The sequence below is a fragment of the Periophthalmus magnuspinnatus genome, chromosome 3, assembly GCF_009829125.3.
Source record: "Periophthalmus magnuspinnatus isolate fPerMag1 chromosome 3, fPerMag1.2.pri, whole genome shotgun sequence".
NCBI classification, from domain to species: Eukaryota; Metazoa; Chordata; class Actinopteri; order Gobiiformes; family Gobiidae; genus Periophthalmus; species Periophthalmus magnuspinnatus.
In genome coordinates this window covers 30,912,516-30,936,129 of record NC_047128.1, presented here as the reverse complement: position 1 = coordinate 30,936,129, position 23,614 = coordinate 30,912,516, and the positions used below count along the sequence as shown (strand labels likewise).

Here is a 23,614-nt window from a genome sequence, read left to right as displayed (position 1 = left end):
ACAAAAGCTGATTCTTGATGTTTTATTCGTGCAATACTGAACAACATTGTACAATACGTCATTTAGTTTGTTTTCACCCCTAGTGTGAGGCTAATGTAGTTTTAGTAACATTAATGCATAGTCTACCCTGAAAGAAAAATGCTTTTAAAAAAAAATCTGATTAATTGGAGAATTAATATGCACTAACAAACAGCATTTAAGTAGGGCAGTTTTTGATACCTTGGCAGTTTTTTATTGGGATGCAAATTTCCCCATAATTTATTTATTTGGGTAATAGTCTACCTGTAACTGTGGCCTTCTTAATTAATGTCAATGTTCACTTCCACTTCACTTTAGTTTCTTTTTTTCTCTTTTTTAATCTTACAAGGTGGAAACCTGAAATTGGACTCTCCTCATTTAGAGGCAGAAGGAATATTCCAAATAAATCTGCATTGCTATAACATTTGTGGAAAACTAACAAAACATCTAGTTAGTTAGTTAAAAAGAATGGGTGGGGTAAACGAGTGATTAGATTACTGCATCAAATGGATTTTATCAACTTATTTTGAGGCCTCTTAAAAATGTAGCACTGAAATGTTTTTGAGGCAGAGAATGATTTGTATAAACTAGTTATATAACTTCATGCAATAAAGTACAGCTCCAAACACTTCCCTTCACACACTTAAACAAAGGTTCAAAAAGTTCAGTTTGTTTTTTCAGTCTAAATTAAATTAAAATAAAATAAATTTGATTAGATGGATACCCTGTACAATCCACAATGACACATTGCACAGTTAAATACAGAATACAGAATGAATTAAACATTATCTGCATTAATACTTGATGTTTTCAAAGAACTTAAATATGAGTAAGTGCAACAGGTAGTATTATTTTCATTATTATGTAGTTTGCATGTCCAGCGGCTCGTCCTGTTTACGCCCTGTCATCCGGGTACATCTTGGGCAAGTTGTAGAGTTATCATAGTAACAGTCCCTAAAGAGACACAAGACAAATATCTAAAACACGCACTAGTTCCAAGGGGACTTTAATGAAAATATCACGCTCACTCAAAATAGTGATGTCCATGACATGGAAACTTACCTGTGAAAGACAGCAGAGCAGTCCTGGCAGACTGAAGTATGGCTGTCAAAAGGGAACAGGATATCTCCCTCTTTGCACAATTCACACACAAATCCTTTGGCTTGGCATTTCTACACACAAGATTTCAGTAAAAGCAGCGTTGCAAAGACATCAACTAAAAAAGAAGTAAAAAACATTGTATGCACCAACCTCACAGTCTAATTTAATGTGTTTTGCAAATGTGGTATGAATCTCTGTGAGGGAACAGCTGAGGCGGCCACTGGAAATGTCGATCAGATCTTGTAGTGAATACATGTCATCATTTTCCACAAAGTGCTGCCGGTCTTGAAGCTATTGAAAAGGTATAATATTCCATTATCCACCAAATTTATTTGCAAAACTTTGTCAAATGAAGTGTTATGCCCAAAAAAGGTTACAAAATGGCACTGCTTGTTATGCATAGCCTTATGTCTGCCTACAACCACAAGATGGAGCTGTTGAAAAGAAGATATTCAAAGGGATGTTTTACATGACTGACCTGTAAGAGAAGCCTAGCCTCCATAGCCTCCTTACAGGTGATAAAATAGGGCTTCATTAGGAGAATATCTTGACGAAGTTTCTGCAAGTAAAAAAAATATGTCAGTATTATTTCCACAAATTATTTTAACATAGAATGAATGCATCTGCATAAATCACATCATGAAGTGAATTGTTCTAATCTATCTTACCCTGATCTCGACCAGCTCTTCCACAAAGTTAAAGAGCAGTGGGTTGATTTCTTTTAACTTTAATACAGGTCGAGGCATCATAAGGGCTAAGTAACGTAGTGAAGATCGGCAGACCTATTAAATATATATGAAATATTAAATATGTTATTAATCCATCCCCATTCAACAAATATCCATTGGACCATCTACTCATGAATAGCCTTATACCTTTCGTGGTTCAAACTCCCAGTTATGAATTACCCGGGCAGGGATGATAGCTGTGTCATTCCAGTGACACGTGCTACAGTAATACTGGCCTGTATAGTCACATTGTCTGGCCTCACTTGGCACTCCCCCTTTAAAACAAACACATTATAAAGCTACCAGGATGTACTTGTGACTTTGTTGACGTACACTTCGATCAATTTTCCATTTAATACTTCTATATACAACAATAACAAAAAAAATCCCAATAGTACCTTGGGGTCCTTTTAGCTTCTGCCATAGGCCTGTGTGGTTTATTGTCGTGCTACTCACTCAGTGAAACTGGTGTCCGACACTCAGAGCAGCGATAGTCTTGTCGGTCCAGACCAATCTCAGGGCAGATACTCAGCTCATACTCTGACTGATGGCTGACTTTGGACCTCACACAGGGTTTATTTATCAAGTTCAGACATTTACTATGACAACGATAATAACATCCTGAAAGAAAAAAAAACATGTATGATATTTGACCTCACATTAACAATAAGCAGCACAGTAAACACTTACAGTGGGACAAAAAAGTATTTAGTCAACCACCAATTGTGCAAGTTCTCCCCCTTAAAAAGATGAAAGAGGCCAGTAATTTTCATCATAGGTACATTTCAACTGTGAGAGACAAAATGAGAAAAAAAAAAAAAAAAATCCAGAAAATCACATTGTCTGATTTTTTAAGTATTTATTTGCAAATTATGGAGGAAAATAAGTATTTGGTCAATAACAAAAAATAATCTAAATACTTTTGTTATATACCCTTTTTTGGCAATAACAGAGGTCAAACTGTCATTGCCAACAAAGGGTAACAAAGGGTCTTCACAAGGTTTTCACACACTGTTGCTGTAGTTTGGCCCATTCCTCCTGCAGATCTCCTCTAGAGCAATAATGTTTTGGGGCTGTCGCTGGACAACACAGACTTTCATCTCCCTCCAAAGATTTTCTATGGGGTTGAGATCTGGAGACTGGCTAGGCCACTCCAGGATTTTAAAATGCTTCTTATGAAGCCACTCCTTCATTGCCCGAGCAGTGTGTTTGGGATCATTGTCCTGCTGAACATTTCATCTTCAATGCCTTTGCTGATGAAAGGAGGTTTTCACTCAAAATCTCACGATACATGGCCCCATTCATTCTTTCCTTTATACAGATCAGTCGTCCTTGTCCTTTTGCCGAAAAACAGCCCCAAAGCATGATGTTTCCACCCCTATGCTTCACAGTAGGTATGGTGTTCTTTGGATGCAACTCAGCATTCTTTCTTCTCCAAACACGACAAGTTGAGTTTTTACCAAAAACTTCAATTTCGGTTTCAAGTGACCATATGACATTTTCTCAGTCCTTTTCTAGATCAACCAAATGCTCTCTAGCAAATATCAGACAGGCCTGGACATGTACTGGCTTAAACAGGGGGACACATCTGGCGCTGCAGGATCTGAGTCCCTGGCGGCGTAGTTTCTTACTGATGGTAGCCTTTGTTATTTTGGTCCCAGCTCTCTGCAGGTCATTCACTAGGTCCCCCCCATGTGGTTCTGGAATTTTTGCTCACTGTTCTTGTGATCATTTTCACCCCGTGACGTGAGATCTTGCATGGAGCCCCAGATCAAGGGAGATTATCAGTGGTCTTGTATGTCTTCCATTTTCTAATAATTGCTTCCACAGTTGATTTCTTCACACCAAGCTGCTTACCTATTGCAGATTCAGTCTTCCCAGCTTGGTGCAGGTCTACAGTTTGTGGTGTCCTTTGGCAGCTCTTTGGTCTTGGCCATAGTGGAGTTTTGAGTCTGACTGTTTGAGGTTGTGGACAAGTGTCTTTTATACTGATAATGAGTTCAAACAGGTGCCATTAATACAGGTAACGAGTGGAGGACAGAGGAGAGTCTTAAAGAAGAAGTTACAGGTCGGTGAGAGCTAGAAATCTTGCTTGTTTGTAGGTGACCGAATATTTATTTTACCCAGGAATTTACCAATGAATTCGTTAAAAACAATGTGATTTCCTGGATTCTTTTCCCCCATTCTGTCTCTCATAGTTGAAGTGAAGTGAACCTATGATGAAAATTACAGGCCTCTCTCATCTTTTTAAGTGGGAGAACTTGCACAATTGGTGGATGACTGTTACGGACTAGTCCGTTTTTTTGGCCTTGCCTCCCATTTTTCCCAGATCCACCCACCGGCTGAGCCGCACCTGGAGCGACTCAGAGATCAGCGCAGGATATAATAGCCCGGAGCTGCGCACTCCACCAGCGACCAGTGGGTCCTCCGCTGCAGCATTTTTCTGTGAACTATTTGTATTTTTTTTGTATTATCTAGTTTTACTTTGTATACCTTTTTGAGCACTTTTGTAATAATAAATTTACTTTAAGACCGTTTGACCTCCACGCTCTCACTCTTGTTCTACACCCGGCTTTTTAACATCAACTCGTTGCATGCCACCACCCCTGGACCAACTGGCACGTAACAATGACTAAATACTTTTTTGCCCCACTGGAGCTGGGAGCTGAATTTTATTACTGACTGCTGAATATCTGAATGTGAATAAATGCTTTGTATCAAGTTGACCGTGACTTATTTTTACCTGTGCAGGTGTACCAAGTCTGGATGAGACCCCAAATAATGGCACTACACTTGTCACATGTCTGTTTCACACTTTTGCTCTTTTCTTTAGAAAATCGGTGCTCTAACAGAATTCTCAAATTAGGCTCATCTTCCTCTGGATCCTTGAAAATAAAACAAACAAATGTGTGAGTGTGCTAGTAACACTGTGAAGGGCACTAAAAACATTGTAGTGTACTGTACAGACAGCAAATTAGTTACAGTTACATAACGTTAGGAGTCAATAAAAACTTTCTTATTAACAGAATGTTGCTATTTGATGTTCTACCAAAATAAGTACATTAAAATGCAACACACCAACATTAGACTTTAAGAAACCATGCTCTTTTATGTAATATGAGAAATTACACACTAAAAGTGAGTCTGAAAATTAGCAAGTGATGTCATAATAAGGACCACAATACAGGCTTTTACAAAAGGTACGAATCAGTTCAGAATGGTTGTTAGTAATGGATAATATTGCTGATTAACAGACAGTTATATTGGTGATTTTTACCAATATAAATAAATTTTACACGTTTAGTTTTAGTCTAATGAATTAGCTTTAGACTAAAGCTAAGGATGTCCTATTCATAATGAGAATCATGGTGCAACATGAAACAATGATTAATAATAGTAAATATAAACTAGAATTAAATTAGAAAATAAATATTAAAAATAGGTAAAGAGTTGATTTTGACTGAATATTATAATGTTTAAACAGATCAAACCTTGAGCTCTTGCAGCTTGAGGCGAAGGTGGATGAGTTTAACTACAGTGTCCTTTTGCCGCTCTGAGTGTTCTGGCAACTCCAAGATCAATTTCTTGCATTCCTCAATGGCAAGCTTCAGCTTTTCAATGTCAGAAGCAACAAATGAACCCTATAACAGGAATAAAGAAAAATGTTTAAATGTGACAAAATCAAAACCAGGAAACATAACAGAAATTGAGACCGACCACAGGCCTAGAGAAGTGATCTTCAGCCAAACCCAAGTCCATGGTCCTGTCAGAGCTGTGGGTCCGAGTCCCAGACAACAACTCTGGTCTGGATTCTGCAACACCAGAAGTATTCCCTGGTCTTTACATACTAAGAGTGCACTTGCACCAGCAGTCAAAAACACAAAGAACGGATATCCAATAAACTGTAGTAATAGGTGACTAAACAGTCACCTATTACAGTCAGTCTTTAAAGTTGGAGTAACTACAGAAAATGGACTTTGTTTTAAATGTCTAATTTTTGGCTAAAGCTACAAACCAAACAGTGAGCCCATTGGTAGGCATTTGCATTTAAATACGGTTATTTAAAACTGAAACCAATGAAACTGCTTCTGAAGTCATGTTCTATGTGTTTATTGTACCCTGTCCACTGTAATGTTACAGTTGCACGTGCTGCATGGAAACCATATAAAATGAGGATAAACAGTGTAACTAATGAATCAACAGTCTATGTGTCAAGACACATGTTGAAAATTCAATGACAGTTTTAGAAACAATTATCAAACTGTTAACTCACTTAAGCTGTTCTTTCAGTGATGATCATGGCAATGACAGTCATCATATCATTATAATAATTATTATTATTATATACTGCTTAAGGATGTACTGTACTGAACCAATAGACTGACACCTTGACGACTTAAAAACCCTCAACTGTCTCAAATGTCTCAGAAGGAAGTCATGTGTGGCAAACTGCTTATGCGAACTGAAAAAGTGTTGTTTTTAACTTCCCTTTCCATTAGCTAGCATGCGCTATAGATAATAAAATGTAGCAAAATGAGTTTATTGGAGAGAGCAGTTAGGAATGACAACATTTAAATCATAATCATTTTCAGCATCACAACTGGTGTAACCTATGACCTTACAAATTAACCAGAAGTAGATTCAACAAAATATTTAGCTCCCCTGCTCTGTGGTACCCCTTTTTGTAGAGGGAATTTAAAGACTAGGTTTTAAGTTCTGTCCTTGATTTTTATAAAACGTCCAAACTATCATTTTTCCTGGGTGTGTGGGATGGAGCATGGTGGTGCCAGTTGGGAGGAGCCTATAGAATTCCTATAAACAGACAGGTGGATATGGAGCTTAGCCTGGGTTTGCGCTGCATCATTTTGTCATGTAGATTAAATAATACATTGCATGTATATTTACCCTCTGTTGACCTTCTTAAACCATCATTAAAACACTATTATCTGTTATTTTAAATCTGAACATTCATTTACACGTCATGCTCACGCTAAGGACCAGACAGCTACATGTACTTACCTTGCTTTGGAACAGGTTTTCCGTCTTGGGGGTCATCTTCTTCCTCTCCACGATCAAAGGGATTGAGTCGGGTTTGTCGGAAATGTGTGAGCCTCTCACCATACTCCATTTTAATAGCTACATCTGAAAAACACATGTATATTTCCTTTACTATACTTGAAAACTTGACAAACAACAGAGTTAATATAAAATTTTAACAATTCGCTGACATGAAAAGCTAACCAAAATAACAGGGACACAAGTAAAAACACAGGTTTAAAGCTACTGTCCCCAGGATATAAATAATAACCCATTAATTGAACAATTAATTAACAAAAATATCTTGACAATCCAAGAGATTGCATTAAAAATATGCAGATGATAATAAAAATGTCTTTTCCCACTTGAATAACAAAAAAAAATCCAATAAAAAGTACACCATATCTAAGGTAATCTGAGGTGGTAGGTGTTGGTCTACTGCGTTAGGATCTGGGCTATTTTCAGGAAGTCTCAATGAAAGTGTGGCCATTCTTTAAAACATTCACTACTGACTGTCTCAAAAAAGCTCTAGATTTACCAGACAATCTACGTTCCTAATCTGGCTTTTGGTTATGAGTTCTAGGTCATAACAAAATCATGGATACAAGAGACCAAAATGAGGTCATTTAGCAGTGTGGCTCTCCCTGGAGACAGGAGAACTCTGTCGGTAGCAGCTTCGAGTAAAGACTGTGGGTACATTTGAATCTAAAGTATAATCATAACAGTAAACCCAATGAATCTATACTGTACTATTAGAGCAGAGCCACTGTTCCTCCACAGTGAGAGTGGAAGTGTTTCAGGTGTGTCCCATAGAAGGAGGGCACGAGGATACACAGCTCTACTAGGACGAAGGAGCTATAGGAGCTTCTGCTGTGTTGATAGACAGAGCTAGATATAGGTATAGTATAATACCTCTCTCTCTCTCATATATATATATATATATATATATATATATATATATATATATATATTTTTATTTTTTTTATTTTTTTATTTTTTTTTATGTATAAAAATGCATTTATAAATACTACAGACGTGTGTGCGAATAACAGACCTTTTTCAACAAACGGGGTTGTAGGTGTGATATTGTGATATTCTGTAGATCTTGTGCCAAATGCAGATCCGTGCGTAAAAAGAAGCATCATCATCGTCTCACCATTTCTAACCAATGAGAACTTGCGTAAATGGTGTTCAAGTAGTCATCTAAGATGTAATGAATGTAACAGCATAAGGTAATACAGATTTATGTTGATTATGTTAATAAAAACAGCTCTCAGCATACACATCCTTCATGGACAGCCAAAGCTAATGCCACAGTAGCTAAGCTAAAACGATTAAAATGAACCAATCCATGAGTCATTCAGCCATGCCGCGGGTCAGATTTACAGGAAACCTACCACGTTGTTGCCTTTTTGCTTAAAGAAGTTATTTCTGGAGTCTATATTGTTGCTTTCTTCTCTTGTGAGGTTAATATGTGCACAGCTCAGGTGACGCTGTTGTGTCAACAGCACAAACACGAGTCAATCCTCACCACACACCCAGCATGTTCCCATCAGTATTTTCACAATAAAATGTCTTCGTTGGTTTTGTCTCACTATTTATTAATTACAATGACCAAATACTTTCAACATATTTAGCAAAGACGTCATTTTTAAACACACATTTAATTTCAGAAACTCTATGTAAATTAGAGCCACTTTCAGGAGAAAGAGTAGAGAGAAAATTTACAGTAAGTAATGTTTTAAATATTAAGTGTTTTGTGTAAATCCAAATAAATGCTAGGCTATAAAATAATAGAAAAATAATACAGGCAGAAGACTCACAATGGAAAGCTTTGCTGCATGAATCTTTTGTTTTAGTTAATAAAGGAAATCCTCTCCAACCTGAGCCTGAGGCTGCAAAGGAAACTAATGCTATGGAAAACCTCCAGCCGGTGCCCATCTGGCCTCAACAACTTCAGACCAGTTTCCCTGACGTAATGAAGGTGCTGGAGAACCTTGTCCTGCTCAGCTCATGTTATCAGCCTCATGTTAGTGTAGACAATGCAACCATCTATAGTATCTTCTGCAGTGTGCTCACTCTCACCTGGACAGTGAGAATAAACCGTGTGCTCATAAACATGAACAAAACCAAGAAACTGGTCTTTAACTTCAGAAGGACACGTACCTGTGGAGCCCATGACCATCCAGGCTCAAGATGTGGAAGTAGTGGACTGCTAGAAGTACCTGGGAGTCCCTCTAGACCTGGACTGGAGGAACAGCTGCAATGCTGTGTACAAGAAACGCATGAGTAAAGAATAAGTCTTTGCAGCAAGTTACTGGAGATCTTCTGCCGTCTGATGCCATCAGTGTCCTGAACTTTGATGTGGTCTGCTGGGGAGCAGTAGTAGAAAAAGGGGCATTGGTCATATTGACAAACTGATCCGTAAAGTTGGTCAGCTTTGGGGTGGAGACATTTGTCAGAGTGAGGGATAGTGGACAGAAGATAAACTGCTCTCCATCATGGACATTCACTGATCACCCACTCCATCAGAATAAAGGGGCAGAGGAGCTCCGTCAGGCTTCTACAGCTCGACTCTTTGAGTCAGCGATACAGGACTACATTCATATGATACTCTAATCAACTCATCCTTATCTAATAGATATATTTTATGTTAGGTCTATGGTTTATTTGTATCTTTTTTAACAATACCTGCTATTTTTCCAATATTTGTGAAATACTGTGTCCAGGCTGTGTCATACAGATGCTACTGTGTTCCCTTGTGGATCAATAGAGTCTAAGTCTAAAGGTGCATTCACAGAGTACTGTGTGAGCCCAGTTTAGACCTGCCTGTTGTCCTGTCCTAGTATGTGAGCCCAAAGTGTGACACCCTAGTCTTGTGGATCATTTTACTGGCTTAAGTCTGAATTATGGAAGGTCTAAAAAGTTGCAGTTTTGTACTTGCAAAATGTTTTAACTCACTGGGAGAACAGACTATGTTTTATGTATTACTTTTGTTGAGAATATTCCTTTGCTTTAAAGACAAATAGATGTTTTTGCGTTGGCATTTCACCACCTATGCTCAAAGTTTTGGTGTTCATCATAACATTACAAAACACTATATTAACTTTAAAAATGTTACCTTTTCCTTATACTTATTTGACAGATCTATTTAGTTAAACTTCAGATATACCCTAATTTAATTAACAATGTGAAGAATGCATGTGATGCACAATGAAATTTTAATAAAATGTTTCAATTACATGTGTTGCTTACAAACAGGATGAAGATTGTTCCAGTTGGAAAGCCCCTCATTAGTCTTCTTTAGAGATATTAACTGGATCATGAGTTTAAAATGGAGCATTTGAAGAGTATCTGTTTAATATGAATAGCGCCTCTGTTTTACACACTGGTCTGTTTATTCAGAACAAAAAATAGCTTGATGTAAATGTCTTGGATCCATGCACTCAGGGCTTTGTTGTCTCAAATGTCAATGTGTGTCTATTGTTTTACATCTAAAACCACCTTTAAAAGCAGGAAGCATGTCACATTGTCAATAAAAAGAAAACTGCAAACACAAGATGGTGCCATGTATGCTCTCTATTAATGACCTCTTAACATTAATAGTAATAATAAGAATGTATATACATCTTTTCCAGACATGCAAAGTCACTTTACAATTTCATCAATTATTCATTCAGATATTTTTTCATATAAGATATTTTAGCCTCAGCTGCCCTGGGTAGACTGACAGAAGTGAGGCTTCCAATCTGCACGACCAAACAAGTGCTTTGCCCAAAGACACAACAACAGTATGTACTGCAGGGTTTGATTTCAGGTTGGTGGACTTGTGCTCTGACCACTGAGCAGCTCACTCCCTCCTTCATTACAGTCAGCTGTACAATACCTTGACCAAACCTCCTTGTCAAAGCGTGATCTTGTCAGATGTCAGAAGTGCTATATAAGACTAATGCATTATTATAATGCATTATTAAACATTTATTAAAGAAAAAATGTTGAGCACAACACTAATTTATTAAACAGTGCATTATTGTGTGCCCTGTGTCAAGTTTTTACATTTATACTTTATAGTCAATTATAACAGTAGCTTCATATACTGATACAATATGTAAAACACAGAAGAAAAAAAAAAAATGCACCTTGTAGATATTTCACAATTCAATCAAGAAATTAAATTAAATTACATTCAAGCAACACATTGAGGTGTGGTTTTGTGAAAATACCCCCAGTAGCAGAGACAATGGCAGCTCTGTTTACAAAGAAGCCCTGGGGAAAACACAAAGTTATTTTAAGAGGCTTCATTTCACACTGCATGGCCCTAATAGTCTTGAAACAGAACATTTCGATTCATGTTGTTTAATTTCACACTTATCATGGGACTCCTTGTAATCTACGCACAAGTCAATGCAGTTTCTCATGTTTAACTGTTTACTGTACAGAGCCTTCATGCCTTAACTGAAAACTCAATAGTATTTTGTAATTAGTTATAATACAACTGATTTAATTATTGAATAGTTAATGTACATAGCAATTAGTGATCATTAAGTAAGATGGGAATTGGCAACACCTTTGTTTAAACAACAGTCCTTGCCTTATAATTAAGCCTTGTCAGTCCTTATAAATTAAACTGCTTCTCTTGGTTATTTTAAAACTGATTTAGAGTCATTTTGAAATAAGTAGTGTATATAGACTTGAACAGTTTCCATGAACAATTAGATATCATTAAACATGATGGAAATTGACTACACCTTTATTTATACATCCACCCTCGTTATAATTAAGCCTTGACAGAAAGCTACTTTATAATTTTAAGTGCTTCCCTCTACACATCAACCACAGTTTATAACTTTATAGGGTAGTCAAGTACCTTTAATATCAACGCAACTCAAGAAAAAGGCACCTCTGAAAATGTACTTTTGGATAGAATGAGCCGTGTATGCGCTCCACACTGTCCCTACAGAAGAACTTCACTTCTGAAGCCATCCATCAGTTTATGCATTAGATATCCAAACGTTCGTGTTTCTGCTGCAGCGTTGGGTACATTCAGAAAAAAGAGGACTTGGAGATTCCTTCACTTAGTCTCCTCTAATTCTAACCCTTTAGAAGCAAAATGTCAGACACCGAAGCACCAGGAGCATAAGATGAGCTCCTGTAGAGTCTTGCGCAGCTCCTGGCTCCTGTACGCGTAAATGAGCGGATCAATTAATGAGTTACATATGATGAGAATGAGAAAAAGATTGAAGTTTCTGAAGAAACAATTGCAAAATGGGTTCGTGGGACATGTGAGAATGAGAATGAGGTGGAGGAAGAAGGGGCCCCAGCAAATAATAAAGACGCCTAAAAGAATGGTGAGAGTGACTGCGCCTTTCATACTTGTGGACGGGCGCCTTTTGTTGAAAGCCATGATGCGCCGTGAATGCACATGCGCAAGCAGGAACATGTGCAGGTAAAGCACGGCGTTGAAAACTAACGTTGTACAGAAAAAAGTGACGAGGCAGACGATGACCGCGTTATCCGTGTGGTACACAATAAAGAGGATGCTGGACGTGATGCTGGCGAGCCACACCACAACAATAATGGCTGTTGCGCGCTGAGTGGTCATGATGCTGTGGTAGCGCAGCGCGTAAAAGATGGTAATGTAACGATCAGCGGCGATGGTACAAAGAAACGACAAGGACGACACCACGGAGCTGCAGATCATCACATCAATGATGTTGTCCAGGTGGCGCAGCATTCCCGGGTGCACCTCCAGCAGTCCGTGGTCGTTCAGTAACATGAACATAGTCTCAACAACATTACTGACACTGACAAGCATGTCAGACACGGCCAGGCAGCAAATGAAGTAGTACATGGGCGAGTGTAGGTTACGATTCTTGATTATAGCCAGCACAACCAAGATGTTTTCCACCAAACTGGTGAGACCCAGCGCAAGGAACAGCTCCTGTGGGATGCGGATCTGCACGCAGCCCAGAGAGTTGCGCTCCCCCAAAGAGGAGTTTGTTTCGTTGTCTTCCATATAGTCACTCAGTGAGGAGAAATCCGTGTGGAGGATGGAGTTATGTGACCCGTTGGTCATTTTAACGAGCTCTGAACACAGCGCCGTTTTAGGCACAGGTGGGTGCGCGGTTCCGCGTAAAGTTTAGGAATTCGTAGAATTCGCAGAATGCTTCAGTATCAACTAATTCAAGAGAGGTCACCAAATATCCAGCATCATTTAAAACTCCCAACTATCAACATTCGGGAGTAAAAAAATATTCCGTTTTTAGGTGTGAGACATTAGTTTTACGCATACACACAAACAAAATTCTTTGTTGTAGTTCTTCTGTCAGCTTCACGCAATTCATTCAGGAAGTTTGGTTTCAAACGTGCATGAAGGTCTCACTCTTGTCCCTGTTGCATGGCGCCCAGACCTTGTGCGTCCTGCGTCCTCTGGGAGTGAAGACAGTTAGAAGACAGTGCTGTTCAAACACAACTCCTCCTTCCTCTCAGAGCACATAGATGGGCTTGGCCACATTATGTTTAACTAACAGAGGCAGCTCTCATGAAAAATCATGTCCCACCTTTTGGCCAAATTCTCTTTCAAAGTCACTTAAGTCACTTCCTGTGCGGTTAGCACATCCAAAGCCATTACTGCTGTCTGAGCACTGAGCAAAGCATAAAACGTCACTAAAAGACTTTGAGAATTTTGCATTACAGAATTTGCGTGAACCATTTAAAATAAAAAGCTTATGTCTAAGTAGCCCTAAGGCCGATCTGTTTTTGGTGCATGGTTTCTAATTGCAAATGTTATGAAAATGTTTTGACTTATGTATAAGTCTTTTCTGTGCCAGTTATAAAAGCAGAGATTAGTGTCTGCTGGCAGTAAGTGGTCTGAAATCGCTGCACACGCAGACCCCTGAGGCAGAGATATGAAAGCCTTTCTATACTGCCAGTGGATCACATGAAAACTTTTCACAACCTCAGCCTTAGCTCCAGGTGAACTGAGAACAATGACATCATTTGACTGCCCAGCACAGTCACACAGATCATGTGTCTGTCTGAGAAACAGGGTTAGTGTATGGATATCACAGTATATAGATGGATACACTGATAAGTCTACTGTCCTTGAAGAGCATTTCCTCCGCTTTTAACTTCATGGCGGAGTGTTTAGATTAACGTTTCGATGTCTGGCAGATATATAACATGCTCTTTTTATTTTAACCAAATATTGTATCTTTTAGTCTTTAAGAATTCTGCCTTAAAGAAAAAATATATTGTTTTTAGAATCTGTTTTGACAGTGGTCTGGTCTAAAGAAGATGGCTTGTTGTGTAACAAATCTGGTATTTTTAAAAACTATTTTAAAGAAAACAAAATTATGCTTTTACATGATAATCGCAGGCTGTTCTTTGCCTTAGTATACTATAGTATTAGATGTCTAAACATAAAAAGACAACACAGACTTTGCCCTTTTAATTTTAAACGGATAGCATTTCTGATTCAATGATGTATACACTAGATAATAAATTGAACCCACAAGGATATTACACTGGGAATCATAGCTTTAGCCAAGTTCACTAGTTTTTTGGGTCATCTTGTGAGTACTGGAGAACGCCATGACATTAAAGTTTAAACTAAATCTAATGTATAATTTAAGAAATATAGCAGAAGGTCTGAACAGAGGACTTAAAACATTGGGAATATGTGTTTAATCCATGTATCAAGGCTCAAAATGACAATATTAACAAAACATAAAGCTCAGGATTCCTCAAGTCACATTAATTAATAATCTGCTGTGCATTATTTTTCTGCATCATTATTATAAAAGCTAATTTATCTTGGGTGTGTGATCCACCTCTTGGTCTCAGTCCCACTCCTCTTCATCTCTGTAAGGGTTGTCTTCCCTTGGGGGCTCTTGAAACCGTATGTTAGCCAGCATGTCTCTCATTGCTACCATCAGTCGATTCACTTCCTGGTTCAGTTCTTGTCCTGCCCGAGCGACTTCCTGATCATCACCTTGTCTCTGTCCATCCTGAAAGACACACAAATGTATGCACCACTAGTAAAACAAAACAGCAAAAAACACAATGTTAGAAGCAAAGGAATCCAACAATAATAACAACTCATAATCAAAGATTATTTTGAGCTTCCCTGAAGCATGGGGTTGTGTTAAATGTTAAAGTCTCCAATGCTGACGTTTTTGACATGTAACTCTATTTGAACCCTAACCCTATTTGCCTTATCTATTTTTTATCTTTTCCTTTGGATAACATGATCAGGATGCAAGCAGCCCTAATGGAAACATGCCCCGGTCTTAAAACCTACTATATGCTTCAAGTATTTCACACAAGTATACATCTATAATGTAGCAATTTTGTTGCTAATTGTCACTTCTATTTTACACTCAAGTGGCACGCAAGCATGCATTAAAACACCTGCATTGGAATATTCTTATATAAGAGGAAAATGATCCTCTAGAATTCTGGAAAATGTTTTTCTGAGCTGAAAAATGCACACAAACCATCGCACAAGACAGTAAAAAGCCTTTGTTATTCTGTAAAGCACTTTGAATTACTTTGTATACGAACTGTGCAATACAAATAAACTTGCCTTGCCTAAAACAACTCAGGAACTCAGGTGAAAACAAGCAGCCTAACTTCCACACCTGACATCTGCTGTGTAAAGACAAACGGAATTCAGCTGATGTTTCAATTTCTCTTAAACATTTGAGCTCTTGGACTAAGTATTATTATATTTAGGGGTTTACTGTCAGTTGTTCATATCACAAGAACAATAGATTTGGGGAAAGACCCAACACTACTGTTAAAATATAATAATTTTGAGAAGCCTAACAGCAACAAATCGCAATGATTAGCTGTATTAAACACTATTAAAAAGTGAACTCAAGGATTTTATTATTGGTGACATCAACATCCCGACTTTGAAAGATAAAAGCACATGAATGCAAATAAGTTGGAACCCCTCCATCTCATCTCAGAACCCCGAATTCTTGAGGACCACATGAACGCAGCATGTGTGGAGCTGCCTCCCACGTCCCCCAGGCCCAAACTACAGTGCTAATAAGTCCAATTAGATTTTTAAATAATTCAATAATACTCTTATCACTAAATAAACATATGCCATGAGTGGGAGAGCAGCTAAGATTTAAAACTATTTCTCTTCTGTTTTGGTGTGCAGATTAAAAATACTTACTTGAAGGTTGAAGTTTGGCAACAAGGACCGGAAAAAGAGGGACAAAGTGCTCTCATTAGATGCTCCGGCATGCTGTCTAAAAATGCATAAGAACATGTGTATATTAATTGGAACTGCACAAACATCGTGTTAAAGGAAAACAATAAAATGTATACCTCTCTGGTCGTGTGTATGAAATGATGGAGTCTAAAGGTGGTAAAGGGTCAAAGCCCATCACTGGTTGCGTGGTCACCTCCTGAGGTCAGGCCATAAAACGTTGACTCAGTAAAAGCTAATAAACAGTATGACAATTGTAGCTGGGCCTTACAAGAGGTAGACTGGAAGTGGCTCCTTTGATTTCAGACAGGAGGACATGTCGATGGATGTTCCTTGGTGCACTCTGGTACCTCTGCTTTCTCCTAACAGGTTAATATACACAGAAAACAGTTGGCTAGAGGAACAAAAATAGCGACAAATAAGTTGCTCAGATCTCACTTGTTTTGGTAATCTTCCACCAGGGGGTCTTTGACATCTACTCGATGAAGCACCATTTGTACATTTGTTTCCAGCCACTGCATCACTGTGGCTTCTCTCCAAAGGCTGAAACTTCGCCCGACAAATAGTGCCACCAATTCAGCCAGAGCCTGAGGCTGCCTATAATGGTATGCAAAGTTTAGAATTTCTGTTATCATACAAACTCAAATTAAAGATTTATTTGTGATTGTGATATCTTTGATTACGCAAATAACAAAATAAACATTTACCCTATGTGAGTCCTTGGGGCAAAGAAGGCATGTGAGGTGACTGTGGCATCCGGCTGCACCGTACAGAGGTCCAATAAAGGCATCAAGACTGCAAATCCAATAGTCAGAATGTAATTGAAATGTTATCTTTATCAATGAATATAACAAACACATACCTCCAGGAAACATTATGAGAGCATCTTGCAGCATCTGATCAGCTTCATGTCTGAGTTTATCACTTTCATCTGGGTTCATATCTTCCTGTTGGCTCAGATGGAAATGACAAAGAGCAATGGAAAATGCAAAATTTGGCAGCTGGGAGAGATTCCTGTGTTCCTGAAGAAGTAAACCAAAGTAATTCAGTATATCAAACATTACTCTACATTTGACACAATATTCTTATTAGAAACGTATACCTCCCAATCTTGATACAACTGGATAAGACACTGGTATTCTCTTGAACGCAGCATCAGGAAATCAATGAGCAGCAGCATGCACAGAGGGTCAGAATCTGGATCCAAACTATTGATACACAAACACAATATTAGTAGCCGATACTGATTGTTTAGAATCCATATCAGGACGATAAGCTTTGCCAATATTTTGGGCTAAAATGTAGGGTGAATTTTTATTATTTTCCTCAAATTATGTAATTTAAATTTAAAGTAATCCACACCACTGTTTCAATACAAATCGGATAGAAGAGCAGTGTAGTTTCATTTTGTGCTGTGTCCTCTTTGCAATGAACTGTTCAAATAAAGTTTCATGCATATTCTTTAGGCAGCTGGTCAGCCCAAAGTAAATATCAGCCAGTGCTTTAGATTTAAGGCCATCTTAAATATTTGTCAATAGCTGTTGGTCAAGGGGGAAAAAAAGATTTTTAGTAAGATGATATATCACTGAATATGTGATTACAATGTCACTAAGATTTCAATATAGCAAGAATCATCAACAACTTCAGAAAAAAACTACTAATGTACAAACTGAACATGATGGAAAATGCCATTAAGAATATGATATAAAACATGGAGCTAGTAAAAAACTTTTATCAGTGCCATCTTGACATGGACAGCCGTCGACTTGTATTCCCACAATAAAGCCCACAGGCAAATGCAGTCATATAGTTAGGAAGCTGGAGTTAGATGAAAATTTAAGATAAGATTTGCCATTGCGTACTGTATAGAGTCACCATATTGCATGAAACCTACAGTAAAGTCAACACACGTTTTGGCATTTGATTTGAGCTAATTCTATTTTTGTTTTGTTTTTTTATACAGTTGGAGAATAAAGGCTACAATCAATTCTGGCTTTTACACAAGAAGTAGAACATTTTGCTCTCAATAAAAGATAATAATTCAACACAGTTCTACAGAGAAAATGCTTGCATTTAGAAAAATACTTGGCCACATCACAGTTACCTCTGGCAATGCCTAACCTGAATAGTTGCTTTTACCAACTTAAAAGAATACTAAATCTCAAGACTGATGACTGTACTTTGTGGTTGTTGTTATTTTCCATTAAGTTTGTATTGATGGTAAGTTATCAACATGAAGCTACATCTATAAATACAATACCTAAAAAAATCTTTGGACAAAAAATACAGTAACATATGAGTAAAACAGTTTGTATTGTGAGAAATGTATTAACACCATAGATTTCCCAAAATGTCTATAGAGTGCAAAATAGCTTGTATTTGTCAGGACTCTATAGCGTACCTTAAGATTAATTTGCAATATTCCAGTGCTGTCCGTGGGCATCCTCTCTTCTCCAAAAACATCATGTGCTTATATAGGGCCAAATAAAAAGCTCTAGAAAAAACAGAACGTTAACACAAAGATAGAAACATAAAACAGCTTGCGTTTTATAATGAAAAATACATCCACACATAATTCAATGACTGACCTGTTCTCTGGTCTGAGATAATCCAGTCTGCTCATTCCTGAGGTCAAACTGAAGAGAGGGTGAAAAGCACATTCGAAGCTGTACAATGCTCTTTCTGCAAAATTTAAGTAAAAAATAAATTTGATTAAGCCAGAAAAACAGCCATATAAATGTTATATAAATTATTTTATTGTAAAGCACACCGTAAGAATAAAAAAAAGGGCTTCATAGTCAATATCAGTACTGACATGTTTTTTAACAAGACAAACTATCAAAAGACACCTTTATAATGAACAGGAATTTGTCTGTGAACCAAGATACTGATGACACATAACATACATGTCTTTTTGTCAATAACCAGTATTGTTGCTGGTAATCTTAACTCTCACCTATAAGGTCTCTGGCCATTTCCTGGTCCTCTTGTATGCGGCAAACATCTGAGAGCTGCAGTAAGGAATCGATGTGGTATGGGTTCAGTTGAAGCAGAGCCTAAAAAGAACAAAAAATACACAATACTCAAATAGGTGCTCAAATCACTTCTCTGTCAAAACTGATGTTATTTGAACACTTTTCAAAATGCTCAAATAGATACAAAGTCATTTCTTGTACAGAAAAATTATAATATGATGTATGAGATTATTATGAGACAGCAGAAGACTTTACCACAATGTTGTTGGGATCCATAGACTCGACTGCATCAAAGAACTTGAACTGTACTTGTTGGTATTCACGGTTGTGCTCAAAAGTGAAATAGTGAATGCCATCTTTTGACTGGAGCAAAGACATGGATATTCCTGGCAGAATAAGAAGCAAAGTGTCCCCAAATAATGATTTCAGATCATTTGTTTGTAAAGACATTTCTATATCCTAGATGTTTACCTGGGCGGCTAAAGCGAGGCCAGCTGTCTTTCGGACTAGTCATCCATGTGCTTCGGTGAAAGTGTCTGTTTCTCTGCCGCGGTCTGTTATTGAAAAAATAAAGTAAGAAAGATGAGAAATTACAAAGAAATTAGAAATCAACCAGAATTTTTTTTTTCATGGTTGATGCCAATTATTTAGAATTCAGAGAAACTGATGGCTAATAAATTCCACTGATATTTTGGGCTGATATGCAGGGGCAATTTTGAATATAATATCATATTTATTATACGATATGAAATGACAACAAACTCATCCACAATCCTGTTTTACTACAAAGTGGATACAAAAGCAGTGTAGTCAGGATTTGTGCAGTGTTCTCTCCGCTTTTCAGTGTTCAGATAAATATTATGAATATTCTTTAGGTATCTGGTTGGCCAAATTTAAAATCAGCCTATTCGGGAGATTTAATAATACGGTAAAAAGGAAATATATTGGCCCAATATATCAGCCAACCAATATAAATAAATTTTATCATCAAGATCCACACAATCTTGGGAACATTACATAGCAGAATTAAACAAAAAAAATTATCTAGATGATTGAATAAATACAAACCTATTAATTATTGTTATATTGCCTGCTGTAACCCTAAAGATGATTACACATTTTTTACACGTGAGGACATTTACACAGTTCTGGCTTACTTGCCTTTGGTCTCCAAGTACTGCTCTTGCCCCAAAATATCTTTTCAACTCAGTTTCTGGGTTGAGATTCCTGAAAAATTTATAAAATTATGGTTATTACTTATTCCCGACTTAACACTCCCATAAGTCACAACCCTGCTACTAGAAAAATAAAATGTTCATGGGTGAAAGTATTACGCTAAATGTATACAATATTCAAAAAATTATTAACATAACTGACATTTTTGTTCTTACCGGTGTTCAACATGAAGGACAGATTTTCGGTCTGGACCTCCAGAACTGTCGATTTGTAAGCTATGACCATTAGACTGTTCCAAGTTTTCCAGTATCAAATCTATGTTTTCATCTGGAGTTGCATCCTGAAATCATGATCATGTAATTACAATGCAACATACTACTATATACCGTAAATTTCGGACTACAGAGCGCACCTTGATATAAGCCGCACCAGCTAAATTTGAAGAGAAAATCAATTTTGTACATATATAAGCCGCACCTGAATAAAAGCCGCAGGTTTTCATATTGTAACATGAGATATTTACACAGAAAGACGGTGCATCGACACGCTTTTTTTAAACTGTGCCTGAAAATTGGAACCAACACGACAACAACACGGGATGAACACATCTGCAGGTTTAGAAAATAAAGCTGCACCAACACGGAAAATCTGCTTTTATTTCCTCTGAAAACTTTTGTCGTCTTTTTACATTGACCAAGTTGGATTCATTGATGTCGAGCTCACGTGCAGTGGCTCTATTTCAGGGGTCGGCAACTCGCGGCTCCGGAGCCGTATGCGCCTCTTTCAGCCTTATACTGCGGCTCTGCGTGGCTTGGGAACTGACAGACACAGCTCACAGTCCTGCGTAAAGAGCCCTGATTTTCAGACGCTGTGCGCACAGGGGTCAGGAGCAACTTTGGCCCGTCCCTAATGACACACTAATAAGCTCGTCCGTAGATGTATCATGAAAATCCTGCTGGAAATCGCCACAGAAATCTATTTGATGTAGTAGCAAGTATATTATCTGCTCTTGTCTCCGCGGTGACGTATCACGTATAACACATCAGACACGACGCACAAAAGTAGAGCCACAAGCGAGTGAAAATGAGCCAAAACAAAAGTCTTTGGAGATCTTTTTAACAAAGGGGAAAAGGACAACTGAGGATCCAGAAGAGGAGACTACGACCTCCAAGAAAAAGAAAGATAAATTTAACAGACAATTCCTACTTAAAATCTGGGTTTGTCGCTACAGGTGACTCTCACGCACAGAGTCCGCTCTGCGTAACATACGGGAAAAGCAAATAAGGCAATGAAACCTTCAAAACTGCTTTGGCACATGGAGAATAAGCACCTGGGATTAAACGATACGCTACGAGTTTTTTTGTTGTTGTTTTTTTAAAGAAACTGCGGAGTAGAGTAGACATAATCACATAATCAGCGCGATGCATGATGCAGCGGTTTGGTGAGTTGTATTTTTTTAATGCACTTAAGTTGTTTTTGCCATATTTATCTGCCACGTGTAGAAGGCTTGTCCGTGAAAGTAAAACCTACATTATTCCGTTACATTATTGTTATTATACAGTGTTATCTTCATTTTAGATGTCAAAAAGTATTTGCGGCTCCCAGTGTTTTATTTTATGTGGAAAGTGGGTCCAAATGGCTCTTTGCGTGTTAAAGGCCGACCCCTGCTCTGTTTCCTTTCTGTTTCTTTATCTTAAAAACTGCATCATATCCATTTCATGATGCGCAAAATGATCGTTCAAAATCAAAACTAGTGAATTCTTCAGAGCAGAATCTTTCCCCACGTCTGTCTCACTTTTACGTTTACAGCTAGAGAGCGCCCCCCAGGGGCCGTTATCCAGTAAAATTCCATATATAAGCCGCACTGCTGTAAAAGCCGCAGGGTTCAAAGCGTGGAAAAAAAGTAGCGGCTTATAATCCGAAATTTACGGTACATACATTTTTTTTTAAAGAAACTACCAATACCTGTCCATTTTCTGGTGGGGCTCTGTTCTTTTTCTTCTTCTTCTTTTTCTTTGCTTTGTCCCCAGACTAAATGGATATAGTGTAAAGAGGTTGGTGTTTGAGGTTTACATTCTGCCAGCACTTGCTGTGGAGGTTACCTTAGATACTGGGGCTTCATGGTTTGAATCTTTTTCTTGCAAGGACTGTTTTTTAGTGTGATAATCTGTTTTTTCAGCAGCTTCATCAGGTGAGATTTTCTCTGCCTCAATGTCTTCATCACATATCTAACAAACAAACATCAGCAAGAAAAATGTTATAGCCAAGTAGCAACAAAATGCTGTTCAATCAATTGCATGTGTAAAATAAAGTTAATGTCTAAGTTTTAGTTCTGATTTCATTAAACTTTGGTACTTGTTCTTGGATGTTATATACTGCTACATGTCCATGATGGGCATTTAAAAGATTTACAGGGACAAAAACAGGTCATTTTGGTACATACCTTTGATTGTGTGTCGGTTAACACCTGATAAATTACACATTATAGGGGGCATAGTAGACTTGATTAACGTGTTTTTTTATATATATAATCACACGTGTACTAAAGCTGACAGCAGTGTTATCATGTTGACACTCAGGCTAACACTGACTGTGTGTTGATGGCAAAGTCAAGAGATGACAACACCTACGTGTCGTGTCACGTATAAAACAAAGTAATTACCACTTCATAAATGTTGCTGAAGTTCTTCTGAGCCTTGTTCTTCTTTGCTTTTCTGCTGTTGGACGGTACAGGGACATTAGCCGTGTCTGCCCCCTCCTCTTCAACCTGCTCCTCTAAACTGTCCCCCACAGTGAGGTCCGCGGGGCTCAGGTCCTCCTGTCCCCGCTGTTTCCCCTTCAACCTCCTCAAAGCGCGACTGGACATGATTCACACTTAAAATGGAGCGTGTTCAATAAGTTAAAATGTTACCAAAACAAACTCGACACCAGACTCTGTGATCGACACGGAGCCACACGCTTTCTCTTCAGTTTCAATTCGGCAGCAGCGCTGGATCTGAGTGTCATTACTGCCCCCTATGGGCATTCCAAGGTGTGGCATGGCACAACACAGAAAACCCAAAAGATCTTCTTCTTCCTCTTCTTCTAGTAGTGTTTTATGGGGTTGGCACGCAACTGAGAATGGTGCATTACCGCCACCATCCGGTATGGAGTGTAGGCCGGGACGACCCCATAGTCTTTCTATACCCACTTTATCAGTTTGGTGGAGATAAGATACTTTGTTACTGCTTTGAGTACACAGTCTTGTTTAAGTCCTTGCAAAATGCCTTTTAATTCGCAACGAATACTATTCTGATGAAGTCTATCTTTTAAAATTCTACGTTGCAACTGATACTTTGGACAGTATATGATTA

The 23,614-nt window shown here is 38.0% G+C and overlaps 3 protein-coding genes across 3 annotated transcripts; all 3 read right to left on the bottom strand.

Annotated features, from left to right (window-relative positions):
- Positions 1 to 7: 7 nt before the first annotated feature.
- Positions 8 to 8,424, bottom strand: def8 (differentially expressed in FDCP 8 homolog). The gene is made up of 12 exons (XM_033983526.2): positions 8,282 to 8,424; positions 6,867 to 6,989; positions 5,565 to 5,659; positions 5,339 to 5,488; positions 4,591 to 4,732; positions 2,304 to 2,468; positions 1,995 to 2,122; positions 1,788 to 1,901; positions 1,598 to 1,678; positions 1,270 to 1,410; positions 1,081 to 1,190; positions 8 to 972 (listed from the first exon to the last, which is right to left on the bottom strand). The coding sequence occupies exons 2-12, from the start codon at positions 6,973 to 6,975 to the stop codon at positions 879 to 881; spliced, it is 1,329 nt and encodes a 442-aa protein (XP_033839417.1). The 5' UTR covers positions 6,976 to 6,989; positions 8,282 to 8,424; the 3' UTR covers positions 8 to 878.
- A 3,492-nt stretch (positions 8,425 to 11,916) lies between these two features.
- Positions 11,917 to 14,141, bottom strand: mc1r (melanocortin 1 receptor). The gene has a single exon (XM_033983537.2). The coding sequence runs from the start codon at positions 12,958 to 12,960 to the stop codon at positions 11,998 to 12,000; it is 963 nt and encodes a 320-aa protein (XP_033839428.1). The 5' UTR covers positions 12,961 to 14,141; the 3' UTR covers positions 11,917 to 11,997.
- Positions 14,142 to 14,324: 183 nt separating this feature from the next.
- tcf25 (transcription factor 25 (basic helix-loop-helix)) lies at positions 14,325 to 23,243 on the bottom strand. Its single transcript, XM_033983510.2, has 18 exons — positions 22,924 to 23,243; positions 22,364 to 22,489; positions 22,227 to 22,292; positions 20,477 to 20,601; positions 20,247 to 20,312; positions 19,557 to 19,639; positions 19,341 to 19,471; positions 19,067 to 19,166; positions 18,699 to 18,792; positions 18,512 to 18,604; positions 17,213 to 17,318; positions 16,973 to 17,132; positions 16,818 to 16,905; positions 16,549 to 16,707; positions 16,382 to 16,472; positions 16,230 to 16,309; positions 16,075 to 16,150; positions 14,325 to 14,893 (listed from the first exon to the last, which is right to left on the bottom strand). Exons 1-18 carry the CDS (start codon positions 23,125 to 23,127, stop codon positions 14,726 to 14,728), a joined length of 2,016 nt encoding a protein of 671 aa, XP_033839401.1. The 5' UTR covers positions 23,128 to 23,243; the 3' UTR covers positions 14,325 to 14,725.
- Between the last annotated feature and the right edge of the window lie 371 nt (positions 23,244 to 23,614).

Coding starts and splice junctions, on each gene's coding strand:
- def8 (XM_033983526.2), bottom strand. CDS start 6,975: ATGGAGTATGGTGAGAGGCTCACACATTTCCGACAAACCCGACTCAAT. Junction 2,469..4,590: donor GACTTGGTACACCTGCACAG/GTAAAAATAAGT, acceptor TTTTTCTTTCAG/GATGTTATTATCGTTGTCAT. Junction 973..1,080: donor TGCTCTGCTGTCTTTCACAG/GTAAGTTTCCAT, acceptor GTGTCTCTTTAG/GGACTGTTACTATGATAACT.
- mc1r (XM_033983537.2), bottom strand. CDS start 12,960: ATGACCAACGGGTCACATAACTCCATCCTCCACACGGATTTCTCCTCA.
- tcf25 (XM_033983510.2), bottom strand. CDS start 23,127: ATGTCCAGTCGCGCTTTGAGGAGGTTGAAGGGGAAACAGCGGGGACAG. Junction 22,293..22,363: donor ATGAAGCCCCAGTATCTAAG/GTAACCTCCACA, acceptor ATATCCATTTAG/TCTGGGGACAAAGCAAAGAA. Junction 20,313..20,476: donor GTCCTTCATGTTGAACACCG/GTAAGAACAAAA, acceptor TAAATTTTTCAG/GAATCTCAACCCAGAAACTG.